The sequence below is a fragment of the Tauraco erythrolophus genome, chromosome Z (genome assembly GCF_009769465.1).
Source record: "Tauraco erythrolophus isolate bTauEry1 chromosome Z, bTauEry1.pri, whole genome shotgun sequence".
Classification (NCBI taxonomy): Eukaryota; Metazoa; Chordata; class Aves; order Musophagiformes; family Musophagidae; genus Tauraco; species Tauraco erythrolophus.
In genome coordinates this window covers 41,131,859-41,146,730 of record NC_141496.1, presented here as the reverse complement: position 1 = coordinate 41,146,730, position 14,872 = coordinate 41,131,859, and the positions used below count along the sequence as shown (strand labels likewise).

General features: G+C 38.6%; 1 protein-coding gene across 21 annotated transcripts in view; it reads right to left on the bottom strand.

The window, feature by feature from the left end:
• Window positions 1–14,872, bottom strand: part of SSBP2 (single stranded DNA binding protein 2) — a 183,046-nt gene that overhangs the window by 121,045 nt on the left and 47,129 nt on the right. For 19 of the 21 annotated variants that reach the window (XM_086629368.1, XM_086629380.1, XM_086629372.1 and 16 more), the window contains exons 3-4: window positions 12,107–12,168; window positions 8,572–8,656 (exon numbers count right to left, since the gene is read on the bottom strand). The exons of the other annotated variants lie outside the window; for them this stretch is intronic. In XM_086629368.1, coding sequence (XP_086485494.1) covers window positions 8,572–8,656; window positions 12,107–12,168 — 147 coding nt within the window. The remainder of the gene's footprint in view (window positions 1–8,571; window positions 8,657–12,106; window positions 12,169–14,872) is intronic. 21 annotated transcript variants of the gene reach the window in all.

Here is a 14,872-nt window from a genome sequence, read left to right as displayed (position 1 = left end):
GAGACGTCTATTGTGGACTAAAGCATCTAGTAATTCAACAGTGGGTTTATCAACATTAAAAAAACAAACCAAACCATAAAAAACCAAAACCACCTTACAGATTTTACCTGTATATTGTAAACACTAAACTACCTGGCAGTTGCAAAGCAGCATGAGCATTCCAGCCACTTCCCTCAGTCTTTTGATCTCATCCTTTTTGACCTCCACCTCACCCTGTGCACTCCACATTATCTCTTAAACCACTGACTTCTCCCTTAACTTGTTGGATCTTCACATACTCCTCCTTTTCTCCAAGGAAAAGGAAACAAAGTTTTGTCCCATTTCATAAATTAGGCACGGTTTTACATACAGTGTGTATAAATCCTTTTAGTGCCCTATTCTGAATAAATACTATTTTTTGCACAGAACATTCCCAGAAAGCCTCCCCTCATTAGAAAGGCCGTTATCTCCTATTGTTTTCAATGAAAATGAAGCGTAAAACGGTTCTTAGAAAAGAGGCACTCTTTCAACACGTCCACCGCCTCCCTCTGGGAAACATGAAAGAGGAGCTAAACTGCCTTCAGGGGACATGGTGGTTCCTTATATTGTCAGAGGCTTCCACTTAACTCAAACTAATTAACCATTTTACTTCTAAATTCTGAGAAAATTAAATCTCCACTCAAAGGAGATGTGTTGAAACTTTGTGAAGGAAACGTTGCTTTTTCTCTCTGAAACAAATGGCTTGGTCTTCACATTAAGAGAAAAGCACAGCACGAATTCACCTGTGAAATTACCTCAATAAAGAGAAAAAATTCTGTGGACTGTAAGAAACAACACGTTTCTGTATCAGAGCTTACAACTAACATTTGTGACACAGACTAGGTCAAATCCAATCACTGTATTATCTAGTAGTTTATAGGAAGGAATGATGAAGGAGGATGGCAGGGAGCACATCTTCCTTCTACATGGAAACGTGCGAATGAGAATTCTTTTGGCAGGGATTCTTAACAGGAAATGAAAAGAAAACAAATCTGTAATTCCCTGAAAAATGAGCCTCTATAATTCAAGGAACGTACTGACTTCTCAACTTGGAAAATTTCTGAAGAGCAAACAAAACCAGTTTCACAGTCTTGGAGACAACAGTGCAACATTTTGAGATACACCCAGAAATATGTGGGCCAAATCCTGAAACTAGTCAATACAGTTTTGCAGAAAGCGATGCCTACTTTGACTGGAGGCTGAAGTATGCTTTTAATTAATCCTTTCCACACAATTGCGTTAAAGAACATCTACTAAGCAATAAAATTAAGGAGCTGAAGAGAAAAAGTTAAGCTTGCCTGCGTACAATTCTGCTAATATCATGGTACAAGACTCTCAGACTGTGAACCACACTGTCTCCTCCATAACCTTCCAGTAAGTACTGTCCTCCCATGAAGACATTCACCTCATTTGATATAAGTATTCCCACATAACTGAACAAAGATAAGAATTCTAAACATTTATCACATTTTTCAGATTTGCAGCTTTTGGGTTGCACATATGAGAAAGTCAAGGACTTATCACCTTGTGAACCATATTAACAGAGTATTCTGCACAATGTATGATTTATTAATTGTTCATTTTATTTTTCTGATAGACTAGTGCAACCTTTAATCATATGGATTTACTTAATGCGTTTAGCTATGGAATTTAAAAGCAAATGCCAGACTTCTTTAAACTCCTTCTAGCTTTCGTAACTAAGAATGCATTTTACTATACATATACCTGAACAATGGGAAGTGAGACATGATCTCTGCAGAATGAAAAGAGCAGTAAAGAAAGGTATTTCATTCATACTTAAAAAATGAGAGCTATTTTCACAAAAAGCAAAGGATATTGTTTTAACAATGGCTGCATGGAAGGAAATTGTTTTCATTTCCATATTACTTACAAAAAGAATGCTATAGCCACTTAAAATAAGTTTTTTCTAGTTTTAAGAAATAACCTGTTCTCCAGGTGGACACAGGTAGTATCTACATAACAGGAAGAATCACATGTCTGAGGAATATATTCTGAACGTGAAATCTGAGATAGTGATGAGGAATAAACGTGTAAAGGGTCTTCCACAAGTTTGCAGAACATGTAAGGAATTAATAGGTAACTCAGACCAGAAGCACTGCTTTTGGTACAACTGTCCTTGATGATTACTGAGCTAAACAGGCCAAGCACAAACTATGCAGGGTATCGCATGTACTCCTCAACCTACTCAAATAATTGTGCATGGGAACCTCTGCTTTTAACAACAGCCCATGGGACCATGGAGAACCTTGAAAATAGAGAAGAAAGCAATGGAGAGAGGTTCTCCTGAGTTTGCAGGAGGCTACCAATTGCTCAGAGATCTGAAATCTATTAATCTCATTCAGAAACCCATACACTTCATGATCCCACAGCAATACGACTTGGCCTTCATCCCATGAGTGACAATGAATTCAGCATTTTGCGGATTATCTCTGATTTCCACCCCCGGTACTTGTCATCTCTTGCTCTTCCACACTTGGAGATGATGGGGAGCTTTTTGTGATTTTTGTTTTAAGCAGAAGGAATGAACATGCATTCTCCACAGAAACAGATAGCTGGAAATCAGATCTAGAATTAAATTTTCAGGAAGATACCTGGAAGGACCTAGAAGTACAGGCTGCCCTAGCTAGGCTGCCTGCAGAAGATCACAGTAGTAAGAGCTAGGGAAGGCAAGAAAAACAACAGCTAAAAGAAGTTCTTCTATCCCTGATACACAAAAGACAGAGAAGGAGGTTCTGTGATATCGACTGCCTGGAAAAGACTGTGACTGCTGTTAAGCACGAACTCAGATTGGCTGGTGAACACAAGAAAATACATTTTCAGAAATTATCCTGAGAGAGAATAAGCTTCCATGTGTTTAGGTCAACAAAAATCTGCACCTAAAAGACAGCTCTGTGTGGGTTTTAGAAGTAAAAAAAGGTAGTTTAATGAAACTAGAATAAAGCACTCCTTGTTGCAGAATACAGTTTCACTGTGCTATGGGAACACAAGGCTTGAGATTCATGGTCACATCCAGCAAGCATTTAATGATGCCTTCAGAGAACATCTCCTCACAGGCCTTTCGTGATAATCTTCAGTTCAAAAATAAAAAGGTAAAAATATTCATAAGCCCTCAAATTCCGAGTACTGTTAATGACAAATTAGGAGGTTTGGGGCATTTAGGGCAAGTGCCTCTTAGTTCTGCTGAAGGAAGATGGGTCTAGAGAAGAAAGTGTTTGGTTTTTTTTTTTCCCATGAAATATAGCAATAAATGTAGAGACTCAACTTGTTCTTCTGAAAGACAAAGAGATTGATCCGCCATCTCATATGTCCAAACACTATGCCCAGTAACTTTTAGAAAAGTTTGATTTATATCACTATGACCTTTAAAAAGAATAATCTGGACAGAATTGATGACAGCATAGTCTTTAATATACCCTAAAATCTTCACATAAAGCCAAGCTCCCTGTCATATAGCTCACTATTAAAACATGCTAACAAGTCAGGTGGAAATGTGATACCAGCTTACAAGACTGTACAGTCTCTGGGGCAATGAATGTGTCTTTTTTCTTATCCTGTAAATTACCTGCCATTCTTTTGAGAGCCATAAAAACAAACAAGAGACTCTTACTCATACCAAAAGTAATCTTTCAAAGAGCTGTGGAGAAGACAATAGTAAAACTTTACCTGGAAAATAATCAAGATTTCACTATAGCTACTTGTGAGAATTAACAGATCCTCCTTCGCACCAACACCATACATAGAAGAACTTACATTGAAAGGAAAGTGAGAGGAGCACAGGAACTTCCAGACTGTAAAAAGATCTTAACTGTTATCTACAAAAATCATCTTGTAAGAAAGGTACCACTCCTCCAAAGCCAGGGTCGAGAGATGTGAATGAATGGGCAGGTCTGAGGAAGGGGAGACCGGTCACTTGCGGCAGTGAGAAGTTGATTAGTAGGGGTGCTGCTAAAAATCCATTCTCCCCGAGGAATCAAAAGGTTCACGTTTTATTTTCCTTTTTGACTCATTATATGTTTTCAGCTTGTAAAAAAGTAGAAAGAAGGCAGGAACAAGATGCACACTGGAACTCATTTTTTTCAACAGAAGATCTCAGTTCAAAACCCAGAGAAATGAGCTCTCAACTAGAGAGATGAAGACATCTCCTTAGGACACTGGGAAGACAGAAAAAACTCATTCTACGGTGAAGACTAGATTTTGACTCAGCGCATCCATGTAAGTGATTTTTCACAAGACTTCAAAGCACGGAGAAGTTTTCCTCCAGGAAAAGTAAAAGGTACCTGGAAAAGAAACATGGGGGTTTCTCTGCTTCAAATAAGCTACTCCTGCCAAAACACCTGCAACATTAATAGGTTAGGTGAGCGAGCACCAGTTTTCTTTCCCAAGTTACCTGAAATGTAAACAATTTCTAATTCTAAATCATTTACGTCAAAACTTGAAGGCCAGAACCTATCTCCCTGATCCAGTACACACACTTTCATGACATGCATCTCTCTTTTCAAGCCTAAAATATGTTATATAAATGTACCTAATGAGTTCAGAATTTTGTTCACTCAGAATAAAACGTTTCCAATTGCACGTCTCAACAGAAAATAAAAACAGAATCCCTTTTAGATAATATAGAGGCGCTGCAAATACTTAATGTCAAGATGAACATACAAAATCTTCTTTTTAAAGCCAGAATAGGCCTTTGCTTTTCTATTTATTGGATTTTTAGTAAGATGAGCATTGTTAGCACTGCAAGCAGTTACAGCTTCCACCTTGAGAGTCACTTCATGTTCCTGCTGTCAGACATGAAAGATTCTTCCCCTCTCACTAGCTCGATAAAAATCAGAAGTTGTATTAGTACAATCCGAATACAATGAAACCGTACTTCCAAACCCTTTCTCTGCAGAACAGGTATGATACTATACAAAGAAACCTGTGCATGTGTATAAATCAGAAAAATTAAATAACAGTTATCTAAAAGAATTTGGTTTTACTGTTGTTTTACACAAATAGTCAAGAACAGACTCAGCAGCAAAGACAGATAGGCACACACAGATTAAGACTCAGTTTGCTTGATTAGGCAGAGCTGGTATTAGGGGAAATTCCATATGCACTCTTCTTCAGGACAGCACCACAAACAGATGAGGAAGGATCCTGCTAGTCTTCTCACTCAAGTATATTGCAGATGTACAAAGTCCAGCTGGAGATATTTAATTGTATTCAACAACAAGCAAAGCACATGGAAAACTGACGGCAAAGAAAATAATGAAATAAACCTCATCTCTCAAAAAACTATTGTCTAAGAAGGAGTAGAGGGGAAATCGAATGGCATTATTTTTGCAGCTGCAGTTAAGATACTGTAAAACTTCAAGTAAACGTAAAAAATCCAAATCTTCCTGTATCTATTCATTTTATGAGTCAACTTGTGTGTGTTCCAGACTGACTTGCAACTATGCTGACTGAGGCAGCAGTATTTCACAAATCATTATATCATCTGCAAGTGCTTTCCTCCTCCATCAAACATTCTTAAACCTTTCGCTCTTCACAAAAGCAAAGACAGACAACATATTGGTTCAGGTAATTCAGCCTACTTAGTGTTACACATGACACGTACGGTGTAACCAGATCGCTCATATCTTCAGCAAGAATGATTTTTCTTAGGTCAAGTAGAACATATACCTAATAAAAAAATCTGAATTATTAGTATGAATTAATAAACAAGCCTTCTGCGCTTTTTGTACGTCACAATTATGGTTTTCAGATACAACAGTACAGCTGCAAATGCTCTACTACTTGACGTGCAATTTAACAACAGGGTTTTGATTTACCAGACCCCTCAGCCTGAGGAAGAAGCCAGACTCCAGCAACCAGCTCTCTGATGGTCTTCACCAACGATGGAATTTTGACCCCTCTGGAGTCAGTGGCAAAACAGTACATGGGTCAGGATTTTACTTAATAAATGTTCATCTTCCTGTGGTGTGAAATATGCTTGGTCATATTTTGCAATGATTTGTCATGTTCTTTAATATAAGCATACAATACACCCATGAAATGTTAAATACACGTAAGATTTCAAAAGTATGCACTTATCATGATGCAGACTGTCTCACTAAGCAAAAAGCACATGATGCTAAGGCACACCATGAGTCTTGTTAGATATTAGATGAGTTTATCTCAACTGTGACAAAAATAACGCAAAAGCTAGCTTTTCCTGTCACCATAAAAGATTAAGAGAGAAGAGGTTTTAGAAATACCTGGTAAATCAATTTCTAAAATAAACCAATTTATTTCTAAAATAAACATTCATCCTGTCTTAAAACAGACTGATGTGCATATAGAAGCATACCATGATTTTATTTTTCCTTCATCAAACATGACTTTATACAGTAATTTAAACATTCAGACAACCACAAAATTGTATCACACACAAAATTCATTTCAGTATTTTCTCAGTTTGTTTACATTCTGACAATACATATCATAATGCAGACAAAACTGAGCAAGACCTGTAGAAGTTAGAAACGGTAGAGGGTGATGCTAAGATGATGGTTTTTCGTTTGAAATTATTTTGATTCACCTACTCAAACTCTTAACAATCCTCAAAACTGAGATTCAATAGTGAACTCACTGATCAGTGAAACACTCATGAGTTTAAAGAATTGTGGATTTCACTCCTTTTTAGATTTCCAAGTACTTTTTCATTGAAAATTTCCTCCTGCTGATAATTTTGTTTCAAAACAACATTTACAGGTTTCAGATTTATGGCTTTTGTTATACACATTATATTTCGAGAGCACAATGTGCCCAATTGACGTCAACTGTCATAGTGTGGATTCTGATCTCCACAAATTTAATTTACTAATGTCATTCCCTGCAGTCATATACCTGTAAAACTATTTCTCCTTCAGTGGGGAAGTAACCTTCCTCTAGTAATAAGGATTCAAAACAACAGCGAAATACTGTATTATACCAACAATTGTATATTTAAAACACAACAGGTGAAAAAAGATTGCAGCAACTGTACTTGCAAGAGTTACTTCATTTTTAATTTGAGTAATATGCCTTACCAAGTTGGTTGACCTTAACATCTCTGTGGGTGGAAAACTTCCTTCCAATTTTGTTCCCCTCTTTGACAATTTTTTTTTTTTTTTACCTTAATTGTGACTAGTGATCAATGTAGCCTGGACAAGACTGTGCAAAATTGTCCAATCTTTGTTACCAGTGAGTCCCATAATCTAACCACCAAGAATCAAGCATTAAAATGGTATTGGTCTGTAAGTAAAATATGCTGAACAGTTCTAACAGTGTTGATGGTGCATTTACAACCTAAGTCATTGTTAACTACAAATAAGGCAAGATCACCACTAGCTCACATATTGTAGGATGCTGAGTCATTATCAGATTTACCACAACAGAAAAAGCAAAATGGTCACTTAGCTCATTCACTTCCATTTTTCCAAATTTGTGTTTGTAAGACACTGGGCTACAGCAGCCTAATTTTAATTTTATCTGTGCAGTAACTAGAGAGCATTTCTAAGACACACCTGGAAAACACTCAAGGAAAGAGGTTTCAGAGTTGTATCCTGAGAGAGTTATACTCCCTCTTTAGCCTTCATCAATGGCCCAAAGGTATAATAAACTCAGAGCGGTCAGCCTCCTAAGGATTTCACCAGTAAAAATGAAATCACCAGAGGGAGAGGAGCTGATAATAGTAGAAGGAACTCAAATTCCATCCTAACTCTGGAACACAGTTCCACATTTCTGGAGAGATCCAGTCACATTGTAAGAATGGAGAAAACAGAACGAAAAGTATTGCAATGGTTTGGACCTTAGAGTCAATAATAATAATAATAATAATAATAATAATAATAATAATAATAATAATAATAATAATAATAATAATAATAATAATAGTTCTTGCAAGCAAAACACTAACAAACTGCCTGCTGTGTTTTGAACTAAGTCTCAAAAACATCAAAATTGGCACAATACTTTTGCCCTTTACTCCTCCCGTTCTCTTAGACCAGATGATGTTGCATTTATCTCGTTCCATGATGCTTAAGTGTTTATTACAGTGATGAAAAATACTTACTTCAGGACACAAAAACACCTGAAGAACAATCACACTTTAAGTCAGTACGGTCCTGACAGAAGCCAGGTGATCAATTCCATCTACTGAACAGCCTTTTCTTTAGTGCCAACAGAATATAGATATTTGGACAGGACATAACTGCTCTTCCATTTGTCTTGCGCCTTTGTGACCAGCCTGATGTATCCACAGCGGGAAGAGGGACAGAAGGACATTCTGTTCTGCATTAACACACGGGACAGCACTTTGATCTCCAAGATGGCTTCCAGGAGTTTTCCATATGGTGCTGGGTAACCACAGAATGAGGAAGTCCTAATTCTAAGGCATCCCCAGACAACTGAGATTTACTTATATACGATGGACACTTGCATTTTTGAGCCACCGCAGTGTAGAAATACTTCTCTACCACATTTACACATACAATTAATGAAACTGTGATAAAGACACACAAAACTTACATAGTCATGAAAGGCTTTTGCTTCACTTGAATGCTCACATGTTTCTCGTCTTTCTGGTGCTGCACAGTAGAGATCCCAAAATACGCTGCAAGTTAACAAGTTACAGAGATGGTAAGAAAATCACTGTAACACTCATGTAGATTTTATGGTGTACACACACCACACATGCATGCTCATATATAGATACAGCCATATCACTTCCTTGCCAAAGGATGAAAACACTTACCTCTGAAAAAGAATTTAGCTTGATAAAACATCTATGAAATCAAGTCCTGCTACCTGATTCTCCAAGGCAAGCAGTGCTGTATTCCTTTAATACCACTATAGTATAGACCACTATAGTATAGAAGCTAGTCTAATACACAAGGTTTAAGGGTATAAAGTATAATACTGAAGCTCTGCATTTAACCTGGTCCCTCTGGCAACTGCTGCAATTAACTTCCACGAAGTACAAGAAGGGACAGATTCATAATAACATAAAAAGACAAGAAACCAGAGAGAAAACTGAGAGTCCTTCCAACGTCCAATACTGTGCTTTAAACAAAAGTTCCCAGAGAAACAGGTGTATGGCCAAGAGCAGGAAATAGATGGGTATGTTCTTGGGTTATAAAGAGTGAAAGGAAATTATGGTACCCCCATCAGTCTTCCTCCCCACCCCCTTTCAAACAAAACTATGCACAAATCAGTTCTAACACAAAGTTTCTGGAATGAAATTATATATATGCTAGAACATTTAAAAGAACAAAATTGATTGAGTTTCATAGTGTTTCGTTATTGTTTTAGACTTAATTCTCTGTAACTGAGTCCAGCACTGTAATATGGAATTATGGAAAATTTGAACATCCTGCTGCAAATGATCAAAATTAAGGATAATGCAGACATCAGAGATACAAGGAAGCCTTGCCAGGCCTCCATCACATAGCTAAAAGCTATGAAAGAAATGTCAGTGAAGAACATGCCAATGAAGAACATTCGAGTTCAAATGGCACCACTTTAAAACTTCTAAATTCTTATAGTCTTGACAGTTGGACATAATCACTGTATTTTGTATTCTTTCAAATGCAGGATTATTGGATATATCAAAATCACGTGACAACTAATAAACAGCATGGCTAAATAGCTGTCACTGTGAGCACTTTTCTCCTTGAGAATTCCACACGCACATGTCTTTGCACACTAGCATATATAAGCAAATCATATCATGCATAAAAATTACAAATCAGCCCTGTGTCTACCCATATTCTAACCTGAGAGAAACTGTGCAAATGCACACTGCAGCACCAAGCCCACGCTCATGCACGCTTTCCATGGGCAGGGAAATCCTCCACTACACCAGGTTGCCCAAAGCCTCATCCAACCTGGCTTTCAACACCTCCAGGGATGAGGCATCCACAACTTCTCTGGGCAACTTGTTCCAGTACCTCACCACCTTCAATGTAAAGAATTTCTTTCTTATATCCAACCTAAATCTCCTCTCCTTCAGTTTAAAGCCATTTCCCCTTGTCCTATCACTACACGCCCTTGTAAAAAATCCCTCTCCAGCTTTCCTGTAGGCCCCCTTTAGGTACTGGAAAGCTGCTATAAGGTCACCCCGGAGCCTTCTCTTCTCCAGGCTGAACAGCCCCAACTCTCTCAGTCTATCTTCATAGCAGAGGTTCTCCAGCCCTCGGATCATCTTCGTGGCCCTTCTCTGGACTCGTTCCAGTAGCTCCATGTCCTTCTTGTGCTGGAGACTCCAGAGCTGCACAGTTTTCTAGGTGGGGTCTCACTAGAGCTGAGTAGAGGGGCAGAATCACTTCCCTCGACCTGCTGGCCACGCTCCTTTTGATACAGCCCAGGATACGGTTGGCTTTCTGGGCTGCCAGGGCACATTGCCAGCTCATGTTGAGCTTCTCATCCACCAGCACTCCCAAGTCCTTTTCCTCAGGGCTGCTCTCAATCCATTCTCCTCCCAGCCTGTACTTGTGCTTGGGATTGCCCCGACCCACGTGCAGGACCTTGCACTTGGCCTTGTTGAACTTCATGAGGTTCTCACAGGCCCATCTCTCCAGCCTGTCAAGGTCCCTCTGGATGGCATCCCTTCCCTCCAGCATGTCCACAACACCACACAACTTGGTGTCATCTGCAAACTTGCTGAGGGTGCACTCGATCCCACTGTCCATGTCTCTAATAAAGATGTTAAACAGCACTGGTCCCAGTACCAACCCCTGAGGAATACCACTTGTCACTGGCCTCCACGTGGACATTGAACTGTTCACCACAACTCTTTGAGAGTGACCATCCAGCCAATTCCTTATCCACCGAGTGGTCCATCCATCATAACTACATCTTTCCAGTTTAGAGATAAGGATGTCGTGTGGGACTGTATCAAATGCTTTGGATAAGTCCAGGTAGACAATGTCAATTGCTCTTCCCCTATCCATCAATGCTGTAACCTCACCATAGAAGGCCATTAAATTAGTCAGGCAGGATTTGCCCTTAGTGAAGCCATTTTGGCTGTCACCAATCACCTCCTTGTTTTCTATGTGCCTTAGCATAGTCGCCAGGAGGATCTGCTCCATGATCTTGCCGGGCACAGAGGTGAGACTGACTGGCCTGTAGTTCCCTGGGTCTTCTTTTTTTCCCTTTTTAAAGATGGGGGCTATATTTCCCCTTTTCCAGTCATTGGGAACTTCACCAGGTTGCCACGACTTCTGAAATATGATGGATAGTGGCTTAGCAACTTCATCTGCCAGTTCCCTCAGGACCCGCGAATGCACCTCATCACGTCCCATGGACTTGTCCACCTTCAGTTTCTTTAGATGGTCTCGAACCTGATCTTCTCCTACAGTGGGCGGTTCTTCATTCTCCCAGTCCCTGCCTTTGCCTTCCGTGACTTGGGCCATGCTGCTAGAGCTCTTACCAGTGAAGACTGAGGCAAAGAAGTCGTTGAGAACCTCAGCCTTCTCCATATCCTGGGTGGCCAGGTCCCCCGTTTCCTTCCAGAGAAGGCCTACATTTTCCCTAGATCTCTTTTTACCACTGACATATCTATAGAAGCCTTTCTTGTTGCCCTTGATGTCCCTGGCCAGATTTAACTCTATCAGGGCTTTGGCTTTCCTAACCTGATCTCTGGTTAATTTGCACGTGTGTGTGTAATTAATCACAATGTGGACTGAAGACTGAGGAAGCTCATATCTATATGGAGAGTCTCTGTATATACTGTTTTTTTTCAAATGAACTTATTTAGGATATGTAGAATGATCTCTTAAATGCACAATTTATTGGAAGATGGTGAAGAAAGAAATGCAGGCCACCTTCTTTCAAAGATGTTTTCTTATCAATGCACTATGCAATATTTCTTTTACTGTATCTAGTATCTATATCTTTTTCTACATCTTATTTTCTGTTCTTTCATTCTTTAACAAGAAAATAGTTCTTGATCCTCATCTTCACATTGCTTTAACAATATTCACCTAGATTTCTTGCCTCTAGCTGCTGGAGCTAGCAATCGACATATTCTAAAAAGACAGAGGAAAAGAACATTCATACTTACCACCACCAGGAATGCAAGAATCCTGGGGGCTCCCCCAGTGTGATGTTTTTTTCCCATCTTATCTAAAACCAAACAATAAAAAAAGAGATGTACATTTTCATTATCAATGTGAATAAAACGCATTACATAATTCAGGTAGATAGTAAAAAGAGAAAGAAGAAAAGATTTCATAGTTATGAAAGGCATCATCAATCTGGATGGCCACATTATTTACTTCATTACATTTATTAATATAGTTAATATTTAAAATAAGCTTTTCTTACTCTAAAAGAGCATATTTTAAAATTTTTTTATTTTAGATTCCAACTAGAATTTTATTAACGATGTATTTTTATCACTCCACCACTGAGATGTGTGTTTTAAGGCCAAAAATGCATGACCCCAAAAATAAAAGTGTTAAAAAGTACCCTTAACATGACCTAAAAGGTTTTCCAATTTGCATTAAGGAAAATATTTAAGACGCAGAACTAATGTCACTGGTTCAGCAGGTGGCAGTCTTCCCTCCTCATCCAAACCGAGCCAGTGTTTTATAATACTCAAGGAGAGCTTTCAGTTAGAGGTAATGTGGCAACTACAAGCAGCATCAGAGTTACAACCCAGTTTCCCACCACTTATTGAAAATGGAAAGCTAGTTTTGTTTGGTTTGTCTGCGCTGGCAACCTCTCCTGAACAGAGCTATACCGTCGGTGACTTCTTTCCCACCCAGGAAGGCTGGTTTGTTTAACGTGGTTTTCAAAGGAAACGCAGTTTAAGAACTCTTACCCTTGAATTCACACTTCTCTTGATGATCAGCAAACCCATTAGACAACATAACGCACAGTAACAGCGTTCTATCTCTTTGCAGCACCTCCCACATGTTGTATCTTAACCATGCTCACACAACCATTTTATTAACGCCATAGTCATTAGTTTGTCCTTAACTACAAACTTAAATAGTCAGGACTACAATAAAGCCCGTGTAACTGCTGAAGAAGCTCTCTTGCCAAGAACTGAGGGTCCTGCAGAAATCCACACAACACTGTACAGAAAAATGTCTCCTGTTCAAACTGGGTGGAAACTAGGGCGTTGCATGCTCTCCAAATTCCTTCAGTTACAGCGACACATAGCATTATTTCCTGTCCAATTTTGTTTAAAAAAAAATTGTTTAAACACAAACCATGTTCTGCTCTAGAGAGAGAGGTAATGGCAGACAAAAACAGGATAACTAAATACTTAAAACAGCCTTAATATGAAAGGTATTTAAAGATATAGACATAAAAATAGATAAAGGCTCACTATAAAAGTGTTCACACTGCCAGAGGCACCGGTAAAGCTGGCATTTTTCAAAAGAGACTACAACTTTGACTCTCAACTCCAACTTGATTTCTACAGCCAATTCTTAAGAAATTTAAACACATACAAGTTCTGTCAATAGCTTACAGGAGAAGAATATGTAGTTTGTACACCTAAAAATGTTCTTTGCACTCATATGAAGCAACCTAGTGTAATTTTGTTATTATATAAATATAACAATTCAAAAATCATTTTGCTATTTAAAATTATTTTTGAAAGGTAACCTTGAGGCATTATCACTTCTGTTGGTGAAGCTGGCAGAATGAACCAACTGCATAGCACTTAACCCCACCACCACCACGGAACAGTAGTTAATATATTCAAAATATCTTTTAAAAAAACTCCTGCTTAAGCGCTGGCAGATAAAATATTAGTAAAAAATAAATAAAAAAAAAAAAGCCAAAGCTACTACAAAGGCATGACACACTCTTCAAATATACTTCACTGAGGCATGATTGCTCCTCAGATACACTGGCAATGGCTTGGAAGGACTTGTGTTAATCAGCAGGAATACACAATACTTCTGAGAAGTTTCAAAAGCAACACAACAAAGAGATGCAACTTATAACCAAAACAAAATATGGTTCCTGAAGTTGAAAAATCATTCAGTTAAGAGTAAAATCTACATCTGTGCAGAAAGCCCTCACTATGTTTAAGTATTATTCATGTTCTACAAAGCAGGGCTTGATGAGGAAACTACCCAACTCACAGGTTTTATGTTGGACCTTTTTAACAGGACACATTTCATCTTGAGAAATCAATTCAGAGAAGGAACCTGAAGGGAATGTGGAAGTTCGGGGCTTGCTTGAAGGGTTTTTGTTTTGTTTTTCAAAAAATACATACTTCTGTGTCATATAGGTAGATTTCAGTCTGCCTGATCACAGAGACTTAAAAAGATTCATAAAGAATTATCGATTTAGAAGAATGCCTTCATTGTCAACTGTATGAATTAAGATCATAACGAGTGACTGATAAACTGCAAAATGCCCACCTTCCTGCTCTAGCCAAGCGATAGAATTTTTCCTTCAAGGCTAGAACCTAACTTCAAGGATAGAAGGTAAACAGAATAAGGATTAGCTCTTCAAGGAAAACCTAGCAGCTGGGACACCAAAGAAAAGATCTGGAGCAGAGCAGCTTTTTTTGTTTCATAAATGTGTGTACCCCACCTGAATGGCTCTATTCAACCTTCATAAGCAATGACACGGCTTAGATGAAAGCTAGTTATGCTAGCCGCTTCCCATTTTGTTAATTGTATGATGAATTGGCATGAAACAGCCATTGAGTTACTTCAACCCAGTACTTCATGCCATGTCTCCTGAAAGGAACTAAATTTGCAGACCAAGATATAAAAGTTATAGCCAGCACACTGAAGAGCTCTCTGCTATCAAGAGATCCAGGAAAATGCTAGATGAGCTTGAGGTCCTATGCTTTAGA